This window comes from Oryzias latipes, chromosome 12 (genome assembly GCF_053564925.1).
Source record: "Oryzias latipes strain Hd-rR chromosome 12, Olatipes_Hd-rR_3.1".
NCBI lineage: Eukaryota > Metazoa > Chordata > Actinopteri > Beloniformes > Adrianichthyidae > Oryzias > Oryzias latipes.
The window spans coordinates 10,825,364-10,853,279 of record NC_136248.1 but is presented as its reverse complement, the minus strand read 5'-3'; the positions used below and the strand labels follow the sequence as shown (position 1 = coordinate 10,853,279).

At 38.4% G+C, this 27,916-nt stretch overlaps 1 protein-coding gene and 1 long non-coding RNA gene across 12 annotated transcripts in view; one reads left to right on the top strand and one right to left on the bottom strand.

Moving 5' to 3' along the window:
• Window positions 1-27,916, bottom strand: part of unc13bb (unc-13 homolog Bb (C. elegans)) — a 187,451-nt gene that overhangs the window by 89,432 nt on the left and 70,103 nt on the right. For 10 of the 11 annotated variants that reach the window (XM_078956187.1, XM_078956188.1, XM_078956186.1 and 7 more), the window contains 8 exons: window positions 15,957-16,003; window positions 15,591-15,669; window positions 14,441-14,515; window positions 13,910-14,129; window positions 13,527-13,754; window positions 13,286-13,427; window positions 12,790-12,959; window positions 7,009-7,124 (listed from right to left, as the gene is read on the bottom strand). In XM_078956187.1, the coding sequence (XP_078812313.1) occupies window positions 7,009-7,124; window positions 12,790-12,959; window positions 13,286-13,427; window positions 13,527-13,754; window positions 13,910-14,129; window positions 14,441-14,515; window positions 15,591-15,669; window positions 15,957-16,003 (1,077 nt within the window). The remainder of the gene's footprint in view (window positions 1-7,008; window positions 7,125-12,789; window positions 12,960-13,285; window positions 13,428-13,526; window positions 13,755-13,909; window positions 14,130-14,440; window positions 14,516-15,590; window positions 15,670-15,956; window positions 16,004-27,916) is intronic. The other variant, XR_013659497.1, reaches the window with a different exon arrangement.
• LOC144996601 (uncharacterized) lies at window positions 682-1,493 on the top strand. Its single transcript, XR_013659512.1, has 2 exons — window positions 682-1,237; window positions 1,311-1,493. It is a non-coding gene; the product is annotated as an uncharacterized LOC144996601 (long non-coding RNA).

The following is a 27,916-nucleotide window of genomic DNA, read 5'->3' as shown; positions in this document are numbered from 1 at the left end:
CCAACCCGGTATCAAGAAAACCTAGATCTCTGAGGCATAGGCTTTCGCTCATTGTGGGTGGCGCCCATTTCATGACGTCAACCTAGAGCGTGTCAATACCAGAAATGCTTTTTCAATTCCAAATGAAGCTGCATTTGTTGACTCAAAATTAAAAAGAAAAAGCAAATCAGCACAACCGCTTTTTCTTCTTCTTCTTCAACACCGCTCATTTTGTCACTTAATTAAAATGATAAAGAATTAGTATTTGACATTTCATTTTCAAAAAGTTGTTTAGTAAATGAAAAAGCATTTCTGGTATTGACTTTTATTTTTAATTATGCAACACAAATGCTTCCATTAACAACATCCGAACCTTTGAAAAGATGGATGTGCATATTGGAGAGCTTTACACAGGCGATTTGCTGACCACCGCTAGCTCTGCAGAGAAAGTGGGTGTGTGTGTTGGCCTGGGGACTGAGACTCTTCCTTGAAGGGGCTGTTCATCACTTTTATACATATGAATGTAACAACCCACTTGTTTTCGTGGATTGGTAAGGGCTGGTGCTTAGAGTGCAGGTTTTTAGAGGAATACTCAGAGATGCACGAATGGATTATAATACAGCCCCGGGTTATTCTTTGTGAGGAATTACCATTATAATACACTTCAAAGCTAAAAAAAAGTAGATTTTGCATGATATAGGCCAGGGGTCGGCAACCCAAAATGTTGAAAGAGCCAAATTGGACGAAAAAAACAAAAGACAAATATGTCTGGAGCCGCAAAATATTAAAAGCCCTATTTAAGCCTTATAATGAAGGCAACACATGCAATATGTATCTATATTAGCTATATTAGCCTACGATCAAAATGACTAAGTTGCTACAAATACATAATGAGCATTATTAAAGATTAAATGTTTATTTTCCCCGCAGTGCATTCTGCGGAGAACGACGCGTCACGTGACTGCTCTGTTGTGGAAGTTTAACTTCATTACAATATTGTAACGACCCAGCCGGGATATCACTTTAGCGGGGAAGTTAATGCCAAATTACTAGCGTAGCAGCATCAGTGGACAGCTGTCGGTGCCTATACACTGCTCGACCCATGACGGTTTCGGGAGGAAGGAAACAGGAGGCTCACCAAGATTCCTTTTCAGGATCAAGCCCGTTTATTCAAGCAGTGGCGGTTTTTGATATGGGCGATGTGGGCGGTCGCCCAGGGCGGCACTTCATAGGGGGCGGCATATGCCGTGCCTGAGGCGTTACACGTAAAGTGCTCCATACTATATTCAAAGAGGAAGCTTGGAGCTTTTAATTTGAAATTGCTTCAGCAGCCTACACGTAATGTGCTACATACTATATTCAAAGAGGAAGCTTGGAGCTTTTAATTTGAAATTGCTTCAGCAGCCGACACTTAATGCTATAAGTTTGACACATCAGACTCTTAAGAATGTCTTCCTCCTATTTGCTCTTCACACTTATGGTGCAAAAAAAAAAAAAAAAAAAAAAAAAAAGAATACCTCAGAGTGAAACAACGTAAAACAGGCACATGAAAAGGAAATAGGCAGAACAAACACCCGTGCTCAACCCAATTTCGAAAAAAGCAGGCAATGGAGATTATTTCCCACAATTCTTTGCTCCGACACAGCAGACCCGATGCGCACGTGACCACCGCCCTCTGCTGCAAGACATTTGCGGCCACACCTCTTTGCGGTAGTCTTTGGAACATAAGTAAAAAAACTCGAGAGGGGAGCGCAGCTCGCCGGTGGCTGAATCACACTAACAGGTGATTGTCAGATAGAAAAGGACTCCCAATCAACTCTGAGCCGCAGCTGCGCCTCCCGTCATAGAGACGGAGCCGCGTGTGTCAGAGGAAGGGGAGGGGGAGGGGGAGGGGGGATGAGATCAGACCATTTTTTATGGATTGAGGTTTTTTGGAGGATTTCTGCTGTTGGTGTTGCACACATTTAGGGAAATGCCAAATATTTTTGGAGTAATCCCACTGATGAGTTCTAAGATTTAGTCTTTAATGTTTTATAAGACCTAAACATATTAATCACAATAAGTTTTATTTTTTAGATCTAATCCCTCTGATATGCTTCACAAAGACACACACAGGACGTCACACATTAAGAAATTATTGCTAAAAATGAAGCAGGAGTCCAGCTCTAAAAAAATTTCTCTAAAAAATGATGAAAGAGCAAAAAAAATTGAATTATTTGATATAATTTCTTATTAATATTTCCAGGCTTTCTTTGCTTTTTGTCCTGCAGCATGTTCATATTTGTATAATTTTGACAGAATATATTTATATGGAGAACAAAATATTACAACTTATTTAAGGTTTAACTTGAGTTCCTGTTTTTATTCATATTTATGTTCAAAAAGTTCAGTTTAAAAGGTTTAAAAGTTTAGCTTTAGTGTGTTCAGTAAACATTTATCTTCTTCGGCCCAAAACCTTAAGCGTGTTTTTAACTTAGGCCCCTGTGTGACTGAGTTTGACCCCCCTGTAATACGAGTCTAGAAAATTCATGCATATTTTCAGTAAAATGGCTAAAAAGAAGATAGGGAACACAGCAGGATGTTGTCAAATTTTGTATGTGTGTGTGTGTGGGGGGGGGGGGGGGGGGCGCTGGTGGGGTTACTCGCCCAGGGAGTAAGTTAGTGTAGAACCGCCACTGTATTCAAGCACACACAAACAGCCAAAACAGGATGGATCTCACTTCAATTCACAACACTCTCACTCAAGGTTTTACCCCAAAACTCCCCACTTCCCATAAAGAAATCCAATTTTGATGTCATTTTTATTTGAAGATTCGAACAAAAGAATGCTCCTCTGGCATATCTGAAGTTTAATTTGTAAATTTGTGTTTTGTATTGTACTTTTGTTTTGTACAATAAAGTTTAAAAAAAAGTTATATTGTAGTGGCGGTCATGTACATTTTAGGTCTGTGAGCAGCAGGGGATTGTGGGACTCGGTCTCTTGATCTAATTAGGGCTCAGCATGAGCGTTTCTGTTTGCCCACGTTTCTTTTCATATGACAGTTTTGTTGTTCCATCTTAGTTTATTCTTCCTGTTATGTTTGTTTCTTTTTGTTGGACCATAACTGTGGAAGGGGGAGAGGTTGATGACTCCTGTGCAATGTTCAATATGGTGCGTCTGTTAAACAAAGGGGCTTACGATGTCAGAAAGGAGACTATATGCTCTCAGCTAAGCTTTCCACCTGTGCCTCTCTGAAACTGTATGGAGATGCGCCTTGAATGGGACACGGGCATTTCTCCAGCGCAGCCAATTGATTGATTTGATTTTGTTGTTTTTTTTATTTGAAATGGTTTATTTCAAGCAATCAAATAGGAATAATACACAAAAACAATACAATCATCTGTTATAAATTCATACAATAACTAATGAAACTTTGGATAATTAGACATATTAATAAATATTGCTTGAAAGGGAGTGGAAGGAAGCGAACTTATATAATCTCACCCCGTTATACCGTAACCATTTTATTACATGATTTATCACTATCCGGTTCCTAGCTTTTATCAGACTGAATTAAGAATGTCTAAATATCAATAAAACACGTGACAAAGATGAAATACTTCAATTATTTTGTAAAAAATAACTTATAGAAAATCAACATGGCAATGAAGTATCCAAAATATATGAAGATTATGTTACTTATAAAAGTCATTGATATTATTAAAAGATAATACTATATCAGTAAAATAGACATAACACTGTTTCAGGAATTTTCATAGCAAAATTTGATCAAGTATCAAAAGTTAAAAACATGTGCAAAATGATGTTACATTAGGAAAAATCATGAATCAATTTATCAATTTTTTGGGAGAAAGTGAAGTAAAATCATTAAAAGTCAATCAATTTAACCATTTTTAATAATTGATTAATCATTTGTTTTTGTTTTTTTGTTTTTTTGTATTTTTATTTTTTTATGATAAAGTAATGCTGTGAAGTAAAATAAGAAGGGTCCATATTTTGTCGATTGACCAAGGTTGGCATTTCTTCTTTTGCTGATTAACAGCCGTTCTTCTGGGTTTGAACAGAGTTTATAGTTCTCTTCGATGTTATGTCTGCCGACATTAGACAGAGGTCCATATCCTTCTTCAGCTGATAACAGCGGTGCCTAAGAGTTGAGGTTAAGTTGTCTGCAGATCAGGGGCCTCATTTATAAACGTTGCGTACGCACAAAAGAAGGCGTACGCCACTCTCTACGCAATAGTTGAGATTTATAAAAAGCAACTTGACGGGAAAATGTGCGGTCCTTCACGCAAGCGCTGACCCAGGCGTACGCACAAAAACGGGTGAAATGAGAAACGGCGACACCGTCGGCAGATGGAAGAAACACGTGAAAATGAAAATGACAATACTGCCTCTCAGAAATAACATGAAGACTTCACAAAGCAAGTCTTTCAATTAACAGCCTACACGAACACCCGTTTGATCGATCAGCAGTGAAAAAAAAAAATCAAACGAAAATTACAACAGAAATTCAAATGAACACTTATTTGCAAAAAGAAAAGTGAAATATGTTCTGCAATATTGGCATGTTGTGCAATTCATCCTCATAAATAATATAGTTAACAGAATGAAATAATGTACAAAACTGATATTCTCGTCAATGTGTCCGTCTGGCGGAGCAGATATCTCAACCATTCAGAAAGCAAAAAGAAATTACATTTGCGCGGATCAATTTCCCATTTCCACGTTGATTATTACCGACATCTGTAGCTTGTCAGATGTAATTAAATGGAGGGGAATAAAATGCCCCATCACAATGCGTAATGACGCACAATGGCTGATCTTCCGCTCTTAGAAGATGTGGCAAATGGAAGAATTCGGAGTAAACGCATCTTTAGACAGCAAGAAGACTTGCTGGCAGACGAGGACGAGTGGCTTATGAACCGGTTCAGACTTCCTCGAGCCGTCCTGTTGGACCTCCGCGGGCTTTTGGGGGTGTGTCACCCGGTGCATTTGGCGTGTCGGCGTCCCCCTGCGCCTCAGTCACCACTCCACTTAAGGGATTCCCCCATTCTTGCTGCTAGTCTCTCATCAAGAGGGGTCAGCTCCGGTGTGCCCCCCCCGTGGCAAACACACTCTGGCGATGCAGCGCCAGAGGTTTTTTTGCCTCGACTTTGATATCCGGCCATTTCTTTTTTATTGCGGCCACGCTCCGAGGTTGTGAGGCTACAGCATTAACGGCGTCTGCCACTCACGTGGCTTTTTGGCATTAGTAATGCCCACACTGTGCCCTCCAAACAACACTTTTCTCCTCTTTTCCACCTGGCCAACGATAACTTCTTCTTCACATTGAGTGAAGTTACGTTTTGTTTGATTTCCTCTCGGTGTTTGCCATGGTTTCGCAATCAATGAATATTCATTTGTGGGCGTTTCACGGACTATTTATGGGCAACTATAGGCGTGTCATAAAGCCGCAAAAGCTGCGCTGCATTTAGAATTGGTTGTGATTTATTAAGGGAAAGATGCGTAGGATGTGCGTGCGCACGGTTTTATAAATCCGAATATTTCTGTACGTACGCATGTCCTATGTTTCATCCGTACGCCACTTCTGACGCAAATCCTATGCAAAGTTTTATAAATGAGGCCCCAGAGCTTTGGTGTTAATCAGGTCACTTCAGACTTATGGAGAAAATGATGAATTCAGGCGTCATATTTCTTGAAATTATATGACTCTTTGATTTATTACTCCATGTTGTTTCAGACGACCGTGATCATACACTTCTCAAAGTCCTTCATGGTGTTCACAACCAGAACCTTGGACCGGTCCGGTGGACCAAGTGGTTTGAGGTAAATCCTGCAGCCTTTAACCCAAGTGTTCTCAATCTGCTTACGCTTCCTGAGAAGCCTAGCACGTTTAGCGATTTGAGCATTCCTTCTGGTCAGATGGTCGTTCAGATAAGCAGCAGATCCTTTCAGATTATTCCTTTGATTGATCAGAGCTAGCTTGTGTTTTTGATTCACAAACCTGATGAGGATCGCTGGTTTATCCGTCTCCTTTCTCCTGGGGAGCAGGTGGCAGGTCTCGATGGTGTTGAGATCCAGGGAAATCCCTTTAGACGTGAGAAAATGATCCCACTTGGCATTCCAGAGTCTCTGCACCGCACTCCGTTTCAGAGCCGCTAGCTATGCTGGTGCTATTAGCATTAGCAATGCTAGCTCCAGCTGCATTTAGCTTTGCCTGAGGTTTGATCGGTACTCCAGCGAGAATGACATTATTCATCCTTACTTGTTCCACATCGTCCAGTCTTTTCTCCAGAATGTCGACCCGGTTTTCTCGTTCCTCGTTTTGAGCTTGGAATCTTCGGAAGTCTTCCATTAGCTCCAAGATCGAAGTTAGCTTAGCTGTCACTTGTTCCATAAATGGATACAGCGCAGCTTGGATATCATCAAGAGACTTTTTAAGGTCTTCGTAGTCATGGTTTTTCTTAGGGGCCATGGTCAGCTCTCTTTTTTGGAGAAAATCTACTTTTCAAGTCATTTGAAGATAGTTGTATACCCGCAGAGAGCCACACACACGTACGTGCTGTAACCCAGAACCGGAACTATTTGGAACTCTTGACAGCTCGACTTCCTGACAGCTTGGCTCCCGTTTTGCCCTATGCAAGTGACGTACCTGCTTTGCATTACAAAGTTTTTTTCTACGCATTCTTACAGCATTGAAACACGTTAATAATGTTTCTGTCTTGTTTTTCCTCCTACAAAAACCATATTAAAAAAAATATATATTTCTATCCCCCATCTTTTTACATTTTCAAACATTTTTGAAAATGCTGCAGGGAGCCACTAGGGCCCAGATATAGGCCCTTGAAGACAATTTCAAAACTTTGACCAGGATGAGTTAGTTTATTTTTTATTCTGACAAGGAACATGATTACAAAATTGTTGAAATACTTTGTGTAGAATTTTTAATCCTTTCCAAATCAATCAGATCTGTAGAACTCTTGTACCTCATTAAACATCTGTCAAAAGCAATTCAATATTTTAAGTACCTCATGCAAACAGGTGTACTGCACATGATATGGAGCCACTTTTTCCTCTCCTTTGATCTCCACATTGATTTGGAGGCGAATGGCGCCCGACACAGCAGACTTATCCGTCCTCTTCTCTGTATTCAAACACAGGATTAATGAAATACATGTGCATTTTACAAACTCATAACTACCATCCAAATCTATGCAAAAGTGTAACATGAAACCAGATCCATTAACCCAATGTTAAGTACATGCTTGTAACAGTTCTATATTGGGGTTTATTTCTACAGTTTGATGGTGCTGAAAAGCTAGCAGCTCTAAGTGGGCTGTGTGCCTAAGACTTTTGAATCAGAGCTTCTCTGGAGGTGGAGCGCTTTGTGGCTCCCCACTACTATTTGCCCTGACAGGGATATTATTAAAAGCAATTTCTACATGTCATTATGCCGGTCGATTTCCATTTGGAGAGATACTGTTAGATAATCTCATGTTAAGAAGAGATTAAAACTGGGGTGGGAGGATAAGAAGGAAAACAGATAATTTTTTTAATCAAATGCATGTATTGTGCTAAATATTTTCCTTTTAACAGAAGCAATAATTCAGATTGAGCCATTTCCCCTTGTTTTAGAAAAACATCATCATCACATGCTAAATTTAAATTTAGGTATACAATTTAAAAAAATTCAATTAAGGCTAACTGATGACTAAATTCGTTGAAAGGCACGATAAAAGTAAAAAATCAAAAAAAGACAAAGTAAAATAACCGTTTTGAATTTGTTTAATTACTGCTCAGTCAATTCTTATTTTTTCTTACATCAAAGCAAAGAATTGTATTTTGATCACTATTTACAGCGCCTGATTGTTTTAAGATACTAAAAGAAGCGTACTTCCAGAACATTTATGTTCACATTTTGCTAAATCATCTTTTAACAATGTCAGTATAATGACATACTACTGTTGCACATAATTCTACAATAGTACAATTCTAATTCCCAGCGGGGAATTGTCAATCTGTTTTTCCCGTTTTCTGTTGAGAATCATATTTGTTTGTTATTGTACAATCAAAAAAACACTCATAGAACAATAGTGCCATTTATTTCCCCCATCCCCCAAAAGACTCTTACTAAAATTATGTAGTTGGGTTTAGTGACAAGAAATTATGATGAGTGGATTGAATTTGGACAGAAAGTTCCAAAATCAAACTGACAGTAAATGGAAAAGTGTTCTTCCCCACGGTATGGGGCCTCTGCTAATATCAATATTCAAATATTCAAATCTGACCAGGTCTTAATCTGAAAATAGGTCATACTTTCAACATAATTTTGCAGTTAATGGAACCAGAAATGTATATTATTTTAGGAAGAAGCTTATTTCGATACTTGTCTTAAATGTTTCCTTTCCCATGAAGAGGAAAATAAAACCTTCACATAGCTGGCTATGGCAATTCACACATCTGGCAGGATTTTATGGTCTGTCAGGGAATGTGCCTTCTTGGTAGTTTTGGTTTGTACTTGTAAAAGAAAAATTGTCCATTTGCAAAAAAGTTTTTAACTGTAATAAAAGATTTGTGTGTCTGTAAAAGGATTCCATATATATAGAATCCAATATAAAAATTATATATATATAAAATTGTCTATCCCTAAAAATGTCACGCACACATGTGAGCACGCACATTGATCTACAGCAGGGGTGGCGAACATGTTTGACACAAAGAGACGAAATTTTTAACTTTGGCTTTGAGGCAGATGAAAAGGCACAGCCCGTGAATTTAGACAAGGAAGTGTTGAACCTTTCCTGCGCTGACTTTTCTCTTTCTGACCGTGGTCGGAAAGACGCAGGGGAGAGGGTCTTCTGGGAGGTTTTGGAATCCTGGCATCTACTAGGGTTGTTGGTGTTCGGAACCCATCTCTCCGCTCCCAACCATTGCTATTACTGCCACATTTTTGCCCTATGTTGCTGTCATTGTCTGGGACATTGAATGGAATGCTGGATGGAATGATATGGAATATGGAATGCTGCATGTGTTGAATATACTTAGACTGGGAAGCTGATACAGAGAGAATTTTCTCTATTCCTTAATTTTCATGACTATAGGGCGCACCGGGTCATTGGGCGCAGTCTCAGTTACGTTGTTAAGGCGAGGGCACGTTAGAATCAGAATCTTTTATTGTCATTATGCCGTGCACAATGAAATTGTTTCCAGCAGCTCTCTTCTGATAAATATTAAAAATAGATAATACTAAATACTGTTCAGTAAAAAAGAAAAGAGAGAAAAAAAGAATGTTGCACACATGAATTGAGTATGAATACTGTACACATGAAATGAATAATGCACACATGAAATGAATATTACACACATGGAATGGGTATTGCTTACCGTCAGACAGTTAAGGCTTCCACGGCGTGTGTTAAAAAGTGATAATGCACACTTCGTTGGCCATTAACCCTTACATAAAGTACAGACCAAAAGTTCGGAGACACCTTCTCATTCAAAGAGTTTTCTTTATTTTCATGACTATGAAAATTGTAGATTCACACTGAAGGCATCAAAACTATGAATTAACACATGTGGAATTATATACCTAACAAAAAAGTGTGAAACAACTGAAAATATGTCATATTCTAGGTTCTTCAAAGTAGCCACCTTTTGCTTTGATTACTGCTTTGCACACTCTTGGCATTCTCTTGATAAGCTTCCAGAGGTAGTCACCTGAAATGGTCTTCCAACACTCTTGAAGGAGTTCCCAGAGATGCTTGGCACTTGTTGGCCCTATTGTCTTCACTCTGCGGTCCAGATCATCCCCAAACCATCTCAATTGGGTTCAGGTTCAGTGACTGTGGAGATCCGGTCATCTGGCGCAGCACCCCATCACTCTCCTTCTTGGTCAAATAGCCCTTACACAGCCAGGAGGTGTGTTTGGGGTCACTGTGCTGTTGAAAAAGAAATGATGGTCCAACTAAACGCAAACCGGATGGAATAGCATGCCGCTGCAAAATGCTGTGGTAGCCATGCTGGTTCAGTATGCCTTCAATTTTGAATAAATCCCCAACAGTGTCACCAGTAAAGCACCCCCACACCATCACACCTCCTCCTCCATGCTTCACGGTGGGAAACAGGCATGTAGAGTCCATCCGTTCACCTTTTCTGCGTCGCACAAAGACACTGTGGTTGGAACCAAAAATCTCAAATTTGGACTCATCAGACCAAAGCACAGATTTCACTGGTCTAATGTCCATTCCTTGTGTTCTTTAGCCCAAACAAGTCTCTTCTGCTTGTTGCCTGTCTTTAGCAGTGGTTTCCTAGCAGATATTCTACCATGAAGGCCCGATTCACACAGTCACCTTTTAACAGTTGTTGTAGAGATGTTTCTGCTGCTAGAACTCTGTGTGCCATTGACCTGGTTTCTAATCTGAGCTGTTGTTAACCTGTGATTTCTGAGGCTGGTGACTCAGATGAACTTATCCTCCGCAGCAGAGGTGACTTTTGGTTTTCCTTTCCTGAGACGGTCCGCATGTGAGCCAGTTTCTTTATAGCGCTTGATGGCTTTTGTGACGGCACTTGGGGACACTTTCAAAGTTTTCCCAATTTTCCGGACTGACTGACCTTTATTTCTTTAAGTAATGATGCTCACTCGTTTTCTTTACTTAGCTGCTTTTGTCTTGTCATAATACAAATTCTAACTGTCTATTATGTAGGACTATCATTTGTGTATCCACCTGACTTCTGCACAACACAACTGATGGTCCCAACCCCATTTAGAAGGCAAGAAATCACACTTATTAAACCTGACAGGGCATACCTGTGAAGTAAAAAACATTTCAGGTGACTACCTCTTGAAGCTCATCAAGAGAATGCCATGACTGTGCAAAGCAGTCATCAAATCAAAAGGTGGCTACTTTGAAGAACCTAGAATATGACATATTTTCAGTTGTTTCACACTTTTTTTGTTATGTATATAATTCCACGTGTTAATTCATAGTTTTGATGCCTTCAGTGTGAATCTACAATTTTCATAGTCATGAAAATAAAGAAAACTCTTTGAATAAGAAGGTGTCTCCAAACTTTTGGTCTGTACTGTTTATAAATATTTATTAGTTTAAGGAAATTCTGGAGAAATGTTACGCCTTTTTGTTTTTTTTCTTTTGTGTGAAATAAAGAAACATTTTTTTTGTTTTGGTTTTTTTCCTGGCATAGATGTCATGTCATGAATCTGATCAGCTGATCCAAGCAGTGCACTGATTGGGTGACAGTGAAAGGCTGCTGATTGGTCAGTATATTGAGAAGCAAAAGCATTGTACTTGTAACTTGGGCTTTGTCATTATAAATCGATGCGCATGCTCGTATGTGCACGTGAGGTTTCACAAACGGAAAAAGAATTTTTACGGATGGATAATTTTTTCTACAGATGCGAAACAGTTTTACAGACACACAATTTTTTAATTACAAATAAAAAACTTTTTAACGGAAAATTTGTTTTACAAGTACGAAACCTTTTTACAGACGGAAAATACTTTTGCAACAATTCTAACTTAATGCTAATGGAAACCCAGCTGCTGTTCTTGTCTCATCCCGAGTAAAAGGTATACTCATCACTTTTTTCTCTCTTAGCTCGTATATGTTGTAAATAGTGATGTCAAATTATCGCGTTAATCGTGATTAAGCAATTACATACATTTTGGTGTCTTTTCTTTTTAAAATCTTGTTAATCTTATCTTCACGTGGGACAGCTGTAAGTCGTTGTATCCCTTGTGCTATCCTATGGGGTCCAGATGACTTCACCCTTACATTGACGTGTTATCCCTACCATGACAAAGGTGAAGAGTCATGTAATCCATGGACACCAGTGAAGATCACAAATCATTGAAGAAAAAAGGTTCAGCCCACTGTCCAGATGACCCCACTACCAATGTTAGTAAATGGAAATGGAAGGTTCACCTCTTAATATTTGCTTCTGTCCAGAAGATGAATCATGTTTATTAAAAAAACAAAAAGTCCAAAGTCTAAATTGTTCAATTCATATGGTGCCACTACAGAGTATCTCATACTTCTCTATTTCTCTTCAGCTTTATCCCAGTCTTAAAAATGATCACATTTACCAAACAGGTTAAATAAAACTATACAATCGCCTGGTCTTTTCAACTGTTTTGCTGTTGTTACAAACTTTGGAATAAAGTATATCAACAATTGATATATAGTATTAATAAGAGGTTTGTGGTCAATATTTTTGGGATTGCTCAGAAAAGTGTTCCTGCTATTTTTTGATATGTTAAATAAGAGCACCTCAGATGTTTCTTTTTTTTTGTTTGCTTGTTTTTGTTTTCTCAATTGTTCAAGGAAAATCACGTGGGACAGCTATAAGTCCTCTTATCCCCTGTGCTATCCTATGGGGTCCAGATGACCCCATTCTTACATTGACCTGTTATCCCTACCATGACAAAGGTGGATAAAGGTGAAGAGTATTTCATGTAATCCATGGACACCAGTGAAGATCACAAATGGTTGAAGAAAAAAGGTTCAGTCCACAGTGAAGTAAAGGCTTGAAGTCTATTATAATAAACACTTCATTAAGCCACTTTTTTAGCTGTATTTTAATCCTTTACTGTGCCACGTCACAGATTTAAATGCAAATACCTCAAAATGAGGCTTTCCACAGCAATTAATTAACTTAAAAATAATTGTGATTAAAAATAGATTAATGAATTACAGGTCATGATTTATAAATTGCATAAAAAATTAATCCCATGACAGCACTAGTTACAAACCCTGGGATTCTGATAGCAGCAGGAAGCACTTATACTAACCGAGATTGTACCACACATCCATTTCTCCACTCAACGTGCGAACTTCAATGATGCTCTGTCCAAGGAAATCATCAGACTCTCTTTTGAGACGTTGCTTCACCCTAGACTTGATATCATCATCTTCATCCCACACACGCACCTTAATTCGGTCTGATGAATTATGGCACTCACTAACAAAACAAACAAACAAAGAAATGATTGGAAGAGCAAACTAACATTCTGCGGAACAAAATTGTGTCCTTTCAACAAAACAGAACTTGAACTCGATATGCAACTCAAGAAAAATGAAATGCCTGGACATTTTAGGACATCAGTACCAATAGGGCTGTGTCTATGTGCTGAATTAAAGGATCATAAACCTGACCCTTTACTCTTAAAGAAAAGCATCTAAAGCTATGACATAAAATTGAATTTCAAATATACAACACACAATGGTGCAAAAATTCTTGGGTCAAAAGATTTTACTAGTTTCTACTTAAAAAAGCGGAAGACCCACAAGTGGAATTTTTCCTCCCAGACTGGATTTAGGTTGCCGTAGATGGTCTTGGTTCTTTTCTTGGTTTTTCCCACCTGAACAGTAACATATGGATCACTGGATCCCGTTTTGTCTTTGGCTTGAAGTCCTTGTGCACAGACAACTACAACGATAAATAAAATGAGGAAGTGAAATAAAAGAAAGAGGAAGTGATCAATATACAGATGTAGTCATTCTTTAAAACTATCACATAATGGGATACCTGTGATCGTGATCTTGGCCGACCACTTTGAGGTTCCATCTAACACACTCTGTTTAATACCCTTCATCTGTTGCATGTGAAAGGATTTAGTGATGTTGAACACTTCTCTTATAAGCTCAAAGATCTCTGGCTTGTTTCTTTCCCTAATTTTCATCCGGTCCTTCATAGCCATGATTATATTTTGAGTTCGGTCTTCAGCTCCATGCTTGGAGCTTTTCTCCGCAGCACCTAAGCAAATATCAAGAACGCAAGAGTTTAGGAAAAGCCGGAAAAAGAAAAAGATACCCAGAACTTTAGGGGGTAATGGTGTTGACAAGAAAATAGGCATGAATTCATCTTTAAAGACAAAAGACTATTAAAAGCCTATTTTGGAAATTACTCACGCTGTAGACAGTCAGCATTAAGTAGCTCCTGGCACTTCTCGTGGCACTTGACCCCACACTCGGAACAACGCATGCCTTGGCGAGCAATCCCCCAAAGCAGCCCCTCACACTCATAGCAGTATGTGGGTGTGGTGGCAGTCCAAACTTCAAAGTTATGTGGTGTTGTGCAGGATATTGGGTAAATAAGTGCCTGCAGGGTCTTCCGATACACATGGTTTTTCTATAAAGGGACAATAATGGAAGATCATTGGAGTGAAGTCTACAGTACGAAAAACCATTGGAGACATTATTAGCAAAAACTTTTAATGTAACCATCTTGAGATCATATCTGGGAGGACTCTGATTCTTCCAGGATGGTTCCAAAGCAGAAAATATTTTAAAATGTTCATCCTGACTTCAAGACATTTCACCTCAAGAAGCTTTCAACCTACAAATTCAAGGACTTCAGGGCCAGGTCAAGTCTTTAAATTAAAGAATAAGTCCAGACTAAGTTTTTTCTGCCATTTTGAGAAGATTAAAAACTGCACTCACCAGCTCTTCGTCCTTGAATGAGGACCGTGCAGCCATGGCAGAGGCGATCCCTGCCTTCCTGGCTTGAACGAGAGACTGAACGAGATGTCCCAAACAAATATTTGCATGAGTTTGCATCTAGTAAGCAAATACTTGTCCTACCCGCAACACGCTAAGCTGTCACATTACTGCCCAAATAGCAAATGGTGAGACTAGATATTAAAGGTGGTCAACATGGTTAAACGAATTGCTGGTTTTCCATTTTTTTGAACTCTTTTCAAATTATCAGAAATCCAGTTTGAGTTAGTTTGAAAAAGGCAAAAGCGTTAGTAGGCAGGCAGAGTTAGATTCCTGGTAATAATAAAACAAGGTAAAAAACCTTTGTTTGTTAGTAATAGAATTTTAAGAATTTATCTATAGATGGCCCAGCGGTTGAGGAAAAACATGAACCAAAGAGATAAAGGACATCATTTTTAACTACATAAGCTGTTACTAATATCAAGTAGGAAGAAAACATTACACATGTTGCATGGTTGTTTTAATTTTTAGTAAGCATGAAGAAGAAGATCAATATGTTTTTTGCATATTTGTTTGAAATAACGTCTTTCTTTTTATTGTCCTACTTGATATTTAAAGTTTCAGTCCAGAAAGGGAGTGGCAACTTCCATCTTTAACTTACCATAGCCTGACCAAGCAGAATGAATGCATTCAAGAGAGTTGTGGGGAATAGTTTCAGGTTAAAGAGAGGAGGGAGAAAGAAATTAGTCTGACTTCATTTCTGTGTCCATGTGCCAATTACACTCTCAATCTTAATTCCGCTGTAACCCTTGTGCTATCCTAGGCACTTTAACATTGGGAGTTGGGTCATCTAGACCCACTAGACAGTGCGCTTAACCTTTTTTCTTCAATGATTTGTGATCTTCACTGGTGTCTACGGATTACATGAAATCTTTCCACCTTTATCCAACTTTGTCATGGTAGGGAGAACACGTCAATGCAAGGGTGGGGTCTTCTAAGATAGCACAAGGGTTAAGATAAAAACATTACTTTTGTTACAACTATTTAGTCTTTGAAAATATAAAATTATTCTCTTAATCCAAAATCACAAGAAAAAAAAAGACAGAATGATGAATAAGTAATGGAAATACAAAAAATGGAGGGTGATACTGACCACATCGCTGACCAATGGGATGGGTTTCTTTTTTCGCAAGTCTGGCATGCTGTCAATTCCATACAGACCAGATCCCTCACTGCCCACCAAGAAAAAACAGCATAAAACAAAGAGGTTTGAGTAATAATACTAAACTATCTATATACCAATACTAAAGCTGGGATTAACTGTAATTCAGAATTTACATGGCATGCTTCAAATAACTATTTTGGCACAAAAATGTTAATTACTGTAGATGTCAGCAACTTAAATTCCTGTTTTGGTGTTGTGTTTTTTATAAATTATTTTAAATAATAGTTTTCAGCAGTCGCTCGTCTTAGTTGATTCAAAGGAATCACACAAGTCATGGGATAGTTTCTGACTTACTCTGGTTTCACCCAGGCTTGCCTATTATCAGATTCCACTTCTCGCCCCTGCAAGGTTTCAAATGTAAGAGTTTAATACAATCAAAACAAAACACACAATAAAAAAATTATTTTAAAAAGAAGTGATGGGAACAACATTGGTTGAGTTTCACCTTTATGATGTCAGAGTACATACTAAGAAAAAGCAGTTTCTCAAAAGCATCCGGACACAAATCTTACTTATAACATTTACGCTTAAAGATGAAATAAAGTAAAAGTTGGCATATGTAAGATTGCGAATATTTTATAAAACCTCAAAAAAAAAAAAGCTCAAGCAACCACACAGTTGGTCTTCACAATCTGAAATGAAAGAAAAATAAGTATAGCAGAAAGTCACTGAATTAACTCTTTTAAAAGCAGTGTGTCTACAAGCTACCTATCTGCTTAACCCCTTCATGCCTGAATTCATTTGCAATTATATAAAAGAAATGTAGAAAGAAATTTTTGTGTATTTTTTCTGTTCAAGGAATCTGGAAAACTTCTTCAGCACTGTTCAGTACCCAGGTATTTATTAATAGCTGCATTTCCACTGACTATGAAATTGCTTGAATTCGGTTTGCGACAAATTCACCAAATACAAACACGAACATTAAAAAAACTTGCATTTGTCAAAAAAAAAAACCTTGCAATTGGATAAGAGGGTTTTGAGGCATATGAAAATTGAAATTTTTCGCAAAACAGCAACGAAAACACTTTTTTCGAATAAAATGAATGACTTGACCAACAATGCACTTCTTGATAGGAACTGGCTGCCACAAGAGGTCCCATAGCATCACACAGCACATCAAAAACTGAGCGTGTCATGCGGTATTGTTGGATCACAATTTCTCTGTAAAATCACCAACCACGATTTCCCAAAATCTCTTCATCTGTAGCCGCTCCCTTGTGAAAGAAGATTGGAGCTCCATGGCCTTAATAAAATGCAGACGTCTCCTTTGATAGAAGATGATGAGCACTAGTGTCATGGCATAAATTTGAATGTATCTGCTGAAAATCAAAGTATTGCTCAAATCAGTGTTTTTTTGAATAAATTATGGTGTGAGTTGGTTTGTGTTTATGTGGAGCCCAAATTGTTTTAGTTGCATCCTTTAGCTATGTTGTGTTATTGGTCCAGTTTCCAAAATATTGTAATATTTCATAAATTATTCTTTAAAATGTTAACTATTTTTGAATCAATTGAATATGGTACATATTTATTAATAAGTCAATCCCAGAAAAACTAACTAAAATAATACATCAAATTATATATAAGAATTTTAAATTTACTAGATATCTTTTTATTTTTTAATAACCTGACCAGTATATTCCATACTGTGACAAATTAAGCTGTTTTTTAACAAAGGGAATGAATGAATGAACGAACAAACGAACGAACGAACGAATGAATGGAAACATAAAAAAAAAAATCAATATTGACTAAAGACCAGTCATAAAATACAAAAAAAATGGCAAGACTTTCTGATTCTTCAACCAACTTTAGTCACAAAGACAGTTGGTAGAAAAGACAACAACATGCAGCTGGTTGGATGTGTACAATTATAGCTATTTAAATACCAGCACAGTAATTAGATGACAATTCTGGCTTCTCAGGCCACATCACTTAATCACATTCTGCCAAGTTGATTGGTCGGAAAGCTTTGACTGATCGACAATATGTGGTATATAGTAAATCTCAATATTGAATGATATTTAAAATGTTAAAGATGCAGAGCCATATGGACAAATTATACTGTAACCAATGCATTTGTCAAAACAAATCCCAAAGATCATTGGCTTTTGTTTGATGAGTAAAATACGGTAAAAGTCCCCATAAAAAATAATCAAATGTTTTATCTGTTGTTTTATCTGCAGCTGTTTTATCACAGTTCCTTATCTTAAACATTCCTAATATACCCATCCAAGTTCATCCCACACAGGACAAATGTTGATATTGCAACACTGAAGATATTAGTTAGTTTTAAATGGACGAAGCTCACAGGGCTAGAAAATAGTAATGGCCAATCTGACGTGTTAGTTTTAACTGAAAAGTGCGTTTGAGTTGATGAAATTAGACAAACGTGACAAATATTCTAACAGTTCAATAAAACTGGAACATAGCTGTAAAATTCTGCCTCATTTTTAAATTAGTTAGTCTGTAGAGAAATGATTGCTGTCAGTTTGTCTTTCATGCAGATGAAGGTTATAGAGAGTGCTAGATGCCATCCTAATGATGTGTATAAGTATCTTTATTTGAAAGAATATGGTAATAAAAGGGGGGAAGCACCAAGTTAGCTTTTCGTGCTAGAATCCAATTTAGCTTCAGTTTCATTTGTGGTAAAAAATATTTCAAATTATTGTATTTGTTCTTAATATAGAAGGGTGTCAGTTACATTAACCACCTAAACTTAAGGTCTCAAACACTTTGTTTGGTCAGTATAGGAAGCTAAAATTGTGAAAAATTAGTTTAAAAGCAATATGATAAGAACATTAGCTGAGTAAGAATTCAACAAATATTCCCAGCTTACCAAAAAGAAAGTACTATTAATTATGTGGTTTAAACGTACCTAAATACAAAATGAACACATTTGGGTAAAATTACTTTCCAAATGATGTGCACTAAATTCTACTATCCTAATAGTTTTTATTAGAGACGTGCATGTTTAGTTGTATTCCACTTATTCTTTAGACATTTGCTTACCTATTACAAAACATCCTATTTAGATTATTATTGTCCTAAAGATAAAAAAACAACTTGAGGTTTAAAACTTTTATAATGGGCTTTAACAAACTAATGGTTTGCAATGACTTAAACTACAACTTTTTGGAAGTTAAGAGTCCTACAGCATTAAATGTCAAGCCTAGAGTTTACCAAAGGTTAAAAACATTTATATAACTTACCTTTTTGAGAAAAAGAGGACCCTGTAGATCATCTTGCAAGACTGGTTAAATCCACGAAGAGGGTATTTCAGAAAGTTCAAGGGGAAAAATGTTCCCTGCATTTCATCAAGTATTGTTCATTAAGTATTATGAAACTATAAGGTCTGAAATTTTGCACAGTATCTCATTTCTACCACTGTAAAGGTAAGCATGACAGGAGTAAAGGACTTCGCACTGCACTTCACCCTATGTTAAGGAGCCATACTGCCTCCCACTGTCTTTCTTTGTAGCAGTCTTTCCCTCTCTCTTCCTGGCAGCTTTTTCATGCACAAAGCTAATCTGAGGTTGTAAAGATGCCAACTTCCAGTCCCATTAACTGCGATTTCACATGTTCGAAAAGCTCTAAAAGAGCAATACAGCAAATGTTTGCAATATAATCCACTTTTCACCAATTCTCATAGTCAGTTGATGTTCTTACTTTGGCATTGTGGAAAAAATAAGAATGATTAATTAAGTTATAAGGTTAATATACATTAAGAAATATTAAAAAAACAACATTTCTGACTAAATTTATCTATCCTGAGACCAAATCTAAAAGCAATAAGAGAAAAAAATGCTTGACAATAGTTTTAAAAATACAAAATAGGTCTGGAGTACCCCCTAAAAGGCATTTTTTTCTCTTGTCTGTACCACCCCTCCTAAGGACCAAATTGAATTAAATAAAACCTAAATAAATGAAAAATGAAAAATGAAATTAAAATTAAATAAAATTTAATTTTACATTTTTTTGGTATTATTTGTTTCATTGCTGCTTTTTATATTTGTAAGAGCATTTGTTTTAATGTACAAAATATAACAAATATACCTAAAAGGAGCTGCATTTCCAGAAGAAAATGCATGGTTTAATGCTATATTGCTGAACGTAGGTGAAACTTAAGGGTAATAATTGGCAAAAATAAAGAAAGAAAGAAATGATCAAAGTTGAACATAAGTAAAGTGAAATTGGCACAATAATAAAAAATTCATTTTTTGAAAAAAATGCCAGCGCCGGGTCTGGAACCAGTGAGCTTCTGCACCAAGGAGTCCCCATGTATTTCAATGGAGGCAAAAATTCTGGAAGACCTGGAATATCTTGAAAAGTTCAAGGATTTGAAGAACCAAAAGTCATAGCTGGAAAAAGCTGGAAGAGCTGAACATTTTTTTTTTTTTTTTTTTTTTTTTTATTGTTTTCAAAATTTGAACAATTTGAACACAAAAACATTTGAACAGTTTAAGCATCAAGTATCAAAAATATGTCAGCCCCCCCCACCCTTCAACTTACGACAGCCATTCAAGTAAAATAATTAAAACAAAAATAATTATAAAAAGGATAAAAACTAAATAAAGACAAAAAATAAATAAAAAGGTATACAGGCAGTTATAATACATACAAGGATGTGAACTTTTTTTTTTCCCACAGGTGTTACAGTCCACTGACCAGTTTGTTTATGAACAAGGCATTAAAGAAGATTGCTTAATGTTTTGTCCCTGTAAAAGTAGACCCTTTAAGTCGGCAGGCAGATGGTTTAAAAATGGAGACCATGTTGTAAGAAACATCTCCTCCCTTCCTTCCATAACTGCATGTAACCTCTCATGAGGAAGTGTACTGAACACCTCTCTGTACCAGAGAGTGACAGTGGGAGGGGACTCCTTTATCCATTGTATCAAGATACATTTCCGAGCGATTAAAAGCAGTTTCTCCAGAAGCTTATAATGTGCAGTAGGAATCTGTAGTTTCCTCGAGGGAAGGCCCAGCAGGAAGACACCTGGATCCTTCTTGATTTTTAATTTGAAGATCTCACTGATCACAGATGAAATATGATTCCAGAATCTAGAAATTTTCCTACATTCCCAAAAACAGTGAAAATATGTTCCTCTCTCCAAATTACATTTCAAGCACAAAGGAGACAGAGAACGATTAATTTTGTGTAAAATAACAGGAGTTATGTGGAGTCTGTGGATTATTCTATACTGAGTCTCTCTTAGTCTGTTGCACGTGAACGTAGATTTAATCAAGCGGAGTGCTGTTTGCCAATCATCTTCTATATATTGAGAGTCTAAGTCTATTTCCCATTTACGGGAAATATCTGGAAGGAGGCATATGCCTAAAGAGTTAAGGAGAGAATAAAATGATCCAATCAGGTGCCTCCTGTCTTTGCGATCCCCCAAGAACTTTTCTACATCATTAACAGCGGATGTGGAAACAACATGAGAAGAAATAAAATGTCTCAGTTGGAGATATGCAAAAAAATGTTTTTGAGGAACATGAAATGTGGTTTGTAATTGTTGAAAAGACATAACAGTGTCGTCTTTAATTAAATCGCCAATTACATTAATTCCTAAATTACGCCAGGAGGAGAATACAGATGAGCCAACACCAGCAGGAAAATCAGGATTTTGAGTTATTGGGGAAAGCAAAGACTTAACTTTTGTCTTTCCCAGGTGCTTTAACACATCACGCCAAACTCTAATACCATTATAAATAATAGGATTTTTTCTAACAGATAGTGGGATTTTGGCCACGTCACAGGTGATCAATCCCCAGGGAGAATGAGGAGAGCATGCCCATGAGTCAATGCAGTTCTCCCTCTTTAGGTATGTATGTAGCCACAGCCAGTAATGATGGGCATGGCAGGCCCAGTTATAGAAAATTATATTTGGTACCGAGAGACCACCCATATCGGGATGCAACTGCAAAATCTTAAGTTTCTGTCTTGGCTTCTTCCCGAGCCATATAAAGTTGGTAAAGGCCTTTTCCAGATCTCTGTTAGTTTTCTTTGATATGTATAGAGGGAGCATCTGCAGAGGATACAAGAGACGTGGCAGAACATTCATTTTGATTAAACTAATTCGACCCAACATCGACAGCGGAAGTTTATGCCATCGCTGTAGATCCTTCTTTATCTGTGTGCAGATGGGGGAGAAGTTCAGTTTTAACATATCGTTCAGATCTGGGGACATTTTCACGCCGAGATACAGCAAACCACCAACAGTCCATTTGAATGGGAAATCATTGGGAACGTCAGCCTTACTCAGGCCTCCCAATGGCATAGCTTCTGATTTTGCTAAATTAATTTTGTAACCAGATATAGAACTAAATTTGTTAAAGGCTTTAAGAGTAGTGGGAATTGACTGTTTAGGTAATGTTAAGAATAGAATGATGTCATCAGCATACAAAGCAATCTTATGCTCCATGTTCCCCAGCGATATTCCCTTAACCTCAGCTTGCATGCGTATAGTTTCAGCTAGTGGCTCCAATGCTAAGGCAAAAAGAAGTGGGCTAAGAGGACAACCTTGGCGCACGCCTCTTGCTAATGCAAATGGTTCAGAGCAGCGACCATTAGTCAACACAGAGGCTGTAGGTGAATGGTATATGGCTTGTATCCATCTAAGAAAGCTACCCCCAAGTCCGAATCTATGGAGAACGTCAAAAAGATACTCCCACTCTATCCGATCGAAAGCTTTTTCAGCATCGAGAGAGACAGCCAGGGCTTTCTGCTTCCTTATAGAGGAGAACTGTATAATATTCAGCAGCCTTCTCACATTGCTGTGGGATAACCGTCCCGGCACAAACCCTGACTGGTCTGGGTGAACAAGGGTTGGGAGGAAGTTCTGCAGCCTGCGAGCAAGAAGTTTAGAGAGCACCTTACTGTCAACAGAAATAAGGCTGATGGGTCGATAAGACCCACATAAGTCAGCTGGTTTGTCTTTTTTTAAGATCACAGACACATGTGCATGACTTAATGTGGGGGGAAGGAAGCCTTTCTCAAATGAATCTACAAACATATCTGTTAGTGGACCAACCAGCATCTTACAAAATGTTTTATAAAATTCAGGTCCAAAACCATCTGGTCCTGGAGCTTTGCCTCCCTTCAGAGCAAATATGGCCTCAGAGACTTCCTCTTTGCTTATTGAATTATTTAGAATTTTTTTCTGTTCATCAGACAGAGTAGGAAATTTTATTTTGTCAAGAAAATCTGCTCTGTTGTCAGCAGAGGATTCACATTGAGAGCTATAAAGGTCTTGGTAATATAATTTCATGATTTTGTTTATATCTGTAGACTTGTTTTGCCTCTTTCCATCCCTATCTGTAAGAGCAGGGATTATGTTGACTTCCATCTTACTTTTAGCCAGTCTCGCAAGCAACCTGCCAGGTTTATTTCCAGATTCAAATAATCTATGTTTAGCATAAAAAATTTGTGTCTGCGCTTTCTTTGTTAGCAGCTGGTTTAAGGCAGAGCGAGCTGCTTCCAGCTGCTTTGCTAAAGAGTCACTAGGATGCTGCCTGAACTGAACCTCCAGCCCTGCTATATTTTTTTCTAGGTCTAATTGTAATTTCAGAGCTTTCTTCTTCTGAGCTGATGTATATGATATGATTGACCCCCGTATGTATGCCTTACCAGATTCCCATAGTGTAGAAGGGCTTATCTCTGGAGTTTTATTAATGGCAATAAAACCTTCCCATTCTTTTGTAATATAATCTACAAAATCCTGGCTGCTCAATAAGGTTGGGTTTAGTCTCCAGTGTCTACAGGCTGGGTCTAGGTAGGGAGGTGAGAGAACTATGCTAACCGGAGCATGATCAGAGATGAATTTAGTGCCAATTGTACAGTTTTTTATCCTGTCTAGAACAAATTGAGATGAAAAAAAATAGTCTATCCGGGTGAAAACTTGATGTGGGATTGAAAAAAATGAGTAATCTTTATCTGTTGGATGCATAATTCGCCACACATCATGTAGGTTCAGGTCACTAAGAAATTCTAACATTTTTTCAGATTTCTTGAGGCGGTCTGAACGTGGGGGAGACATGTCTGTTTTTGGGTCTAATACACAATTGAAGTCACCTCCTAAAAGTACATATGAGGATGAGAAGGAGTTCAGGTCTGAGATAAGTTGAGGGAGAAAAGAAGGATCGTAAACATTAGGTGCATAAACACATCCAAAGACGACTTGCTCCCCATACAGGTGACCAGATAGGAGTATATAACGCCCTTGGCTGTCTTTTACCTCATTTTCAAAGCTGAAAGGTAAACTACGGTGAAGGAGAATAGCAACTCCTCTGCTTTTTGAATTAAAAGATGAGTAAAAAACCTGTCCCACCCAGCTCCTCCTCAGTTTTACATGTTCTGTATCTGACAGATGAGTTTCCTGGAGCATGGCCACCTGACATTTCTCCTTCCTGAGAAAGGATAAGATTTTCTGGCGTTTGATAACATGGTTGATGCCTTTTACATTAAGTGAGATCACCTTTAAATCAGTCATCTGTTGTTCTTAGAGTTGATGTTAGTTTTTATAGAGTAACATTTAGCATTTTGAAAACCAACGGTCTCTTGGGATTTTTTTGGGCCTGTGCACTGCTTATACATAGAAAGAAAAATCACACAAAAAAACAAAATAGGTGAAAATGGCTGTCTTTAACAATCTGTCCCCGAACAATACCCCCCCCCCCCCCCCCCCGCAACAAAACCCCACACACACAACACACACACAACATTACCCATCCATTGGGAACAACCTTCCTGGGATGAGTGAAGCTGAGGGACATCTCCTCCAGCTCAGAGAGTGCACCAGACAGCCCCAGAATCTCTAATCCTACTGCTGAGCTGCTACACCACACATCCCGCCCAGTTATTTACAGTTAAACCCTGGTCCATACATGTTAGCCTTACATGGAATAACAAAATTAACATTCATCGATCTAACTATAAGGTAATCAACACAGCTTCAAGCAGACAGCTGCTGGAACCCTCAAAAAGAAACTAGATTTTTTTTTTTTTTTTTTTTTTGAGTTTGAGTTTTTTTGAGTTTAAGTTTTGTCTGTTTACCACCTCAGACAAGAATTATCTGAGCAGTAATTATTTCAAACCGTTTTTATCCAGGAACTCCTCTGCTGCCTGTGCGCTCCTGAAGGACCGCTCCGCTCCTTTAAGGCTGAAGCAGAGCGTGGCGGGGTAGCGCATGGAGAACCGGACCCCTCCCTTGATCAGGCGCTGGCACGTTCCGTTAAACTTCTGTCGGGCTTCACGCACCTGAGCCGAGAAGTCCTGACGAATGTAGATCCTGCTGCCTTTGTAGATGATCTCTCCTTTCTCCCTGGCCGCTGTAAGGATCCCCTGTTTGTCAGTGAAGTTATGCAGCTTGATGATGACGGGTCTGCAGCGGTCCTCCTTTGGCGGGCCGAGTGCGCGGTGCGCCCTGTCCAACTTTATAACTCCGCGCTTGGTCTCCATCCCTAGAACCTCTGGGAGCCATGATTCGAAGAATGTCACCGAAGATTGTCCTTCAGAACCCTCTTTCAGACCGATTATCCTGATGTTTTCCCGGCGGCTGCGGTTCTCCCCATCGTCACACCGCTCCGTCAGAGTTTTCACTTTCTGCTGGAGTTCACTGACTTGGTTCTCCAGGGATGTAATACGGTCTTCATCTTCAGAAATCCGGTTCTCTGATTCGGTTATCCTCCTGGTGTTGTCATCTATACGACCATTCAGTCTGTCCAGGGTAGATCGCAGATCCAGGAATTTCTCCTCCATCAACTCGCCGATCCTCTCTGTCACAGTTTGGGCGATGGAGGCTGCAGCGCTGCTTTCCAAGCTAGCATTTAAGCTAGCTGGCTGCGGCGGCGACGATTTGGAGTCAGAGCGACTTTTCTTCGACATTTTTTGGATCAAATATAGATCGTTCAGGTTGAAAAAAGGCTTAGAAATTGGAAATGTAAAAGATTTCCAAGATTAAAAAAAAATAAGCAGGTTAAATTTGAACTTATGGCGGGAGGCTGGCAACGTACGTCCTCTCACTCAAATAGCATCACATGACCCCGAGCTGAACATTTTAATAGTTGAATGGTTAAAAATAGCGGGAAAATTGTAGAAGGAGTTAAGCGGCAAAAAATGGCGGAGAAAACTAAAAGAAAGCAAGCAAGAGAGCAAGAAAGAAAGAAAAAAGAAAGAAAAACAAAAACAGGAAAACAATGGATTGAACGCTTTATAGCGTTGGTTGAATGATTTATAGCAGGGGTGGCGAACACACGGCTCTCGAGCCAGCCAATAAGCATGCGGCTCTTTGCGTCTCATCACATTTTCAATATACTGTGCCTCATCTCATAGTTTTTTTCCCTCTTAAAACACACACGAATCCATCAGAGGGTACAAAAATAAATAATAAACAATAATAAAAGTATTTTGGGTAGTGTATGTGTTTTGATGGACATATAAGTGACAGCCAATCGTTTGTGCGGGTTACGTCCAATGCCGGAAAAAATAACGTAACATTTGGTGTGCATGCAGACTGTGTGTTACCCTCATGGTCAAAATGGCGAAATTCAGAGTATAAAGATAAACACAGGACGTTTCTGGAAGAATGGGAACATTCTTACTTTTTACTGAACAGAATGGAAAGTCACTGTGTTTATTATAATGAGCTTTTGGAAGCAGCAAAATTGTTCATGGCAGAAAAGAATAAAAACATATACTGGGGAAAATTAACAACTCTTCCTGATCTGACACAAATTGTCTCCTTTATTAACAAGTTGAAGATTTTCAAAGTGCACATTAAAAACAGCAATCATCCCACTTTCCTTCTTTCCGGAGCACACAGCAGAAGGCTGCAATCAAAATAAATAAAGCGCAGAACGCGACACTGCTGTGACAACTTACGGAAACTTTACTTTGCGGTTTGAGGACCTGCAACAGAAACTACCAAAGATCAATTTTCTCATCGACCCTTCTAATGCAGAGACCGACTGCCTGAGATCCCTGCTTGTCACTGATGATGAGGCAGTGAGCGAACTGGAGATGATTGAGCTGAAATCTCTTTGAAAGAAGGCCCTGTCACGTTTTGGAGAATGAAAAAATACCCGTGTGTAAAAGAGCTGCTCTCAAGCTGCTGTTGACGTTCTCCTTAATATATGTCTGCAAGTCCCTGTTTATTACAATAACACGTGAAATCAAGGCATCAGTCCGTTCCGACTGACACTCACGTAAAGGAGCTGATCAGAGGGGCTACGACTGAATATAAACCTGATCTGCAGAGGATTACCGGTACTAGAAACAAGAGAAATCCCACTCAGATCATCATCCCATCACTCCAGCAAGGTAAGAAATCCTGAGATGTAGTTTGGAAAACCCACCTGACTGAGCATGCTTGTGTGAATATTTTAATATTCCATCAATTATCAGTTTTTCATGCAAAAAGTCAATCATTAGTTTTTAAATTAAAAAAAGAAAAGTTATAAGAGTGAAACATTTTTACTGAAGGTTAAAACTGAATTGATGCTACACACATCTGAAATGTAATGTATTTATTGTGACAATGAATTACTTAGACACCAGAAGGATGCTCTGTCCAGATGTTTGCGTATTTGTTGGTTTATGTGTCATTGAAAGAGGAATGTTGAGATACAAAGAATTACCAGTTAAATACTGTAGGATAAATGGTGAAATATTCAGTTATTATCTTCGTAAATCTGACTTCAGAGGAGCCACCCTCACCAGCATCAACCTCACCGCACGTCACTGAGTTATAGTGTGTCAGAGAGAGGCAGAGAAAAGAGTGAGATAGAGAGAGTGTGTGTGTGTGTGTGTGTGTGTGTGTGTGGGTGTGTGTGTGCGTGTGTGTGTGTGTGTGTGCTTGAGATGAGAGAGAGGTGCCTGTGTGTGTGGAAGGGGTCTCTGACCTCCAGGGTAGTTGCTGTGTCAACTCTGGCTAAGCTGCATTTGATGTGTGTATTGAGGGTGGACACTTTCTTTGAAACAAACAAGTACAATACTTCCTGTTCTCTTGTAGGGAGAGGAGTGTGTTATGGAAAATAGTACGGCTTTAATTGCGTGTTTGTGTGTGTACGTCTTGGCATGTCAGTGTTTGGTGTGGCTCTATGACTCTCACAGTGAAAAAATTCGGCTCTTGGTGTCAAACTTTCACCCTACCTCATGCATCCCTATTACCCATATAATCAGAATAAGACAACTAATAAATATATGTTTTTCTTATTTAAATAAGTAAGTTTGACCTCTGTCTTCAGTAACAGCTAGA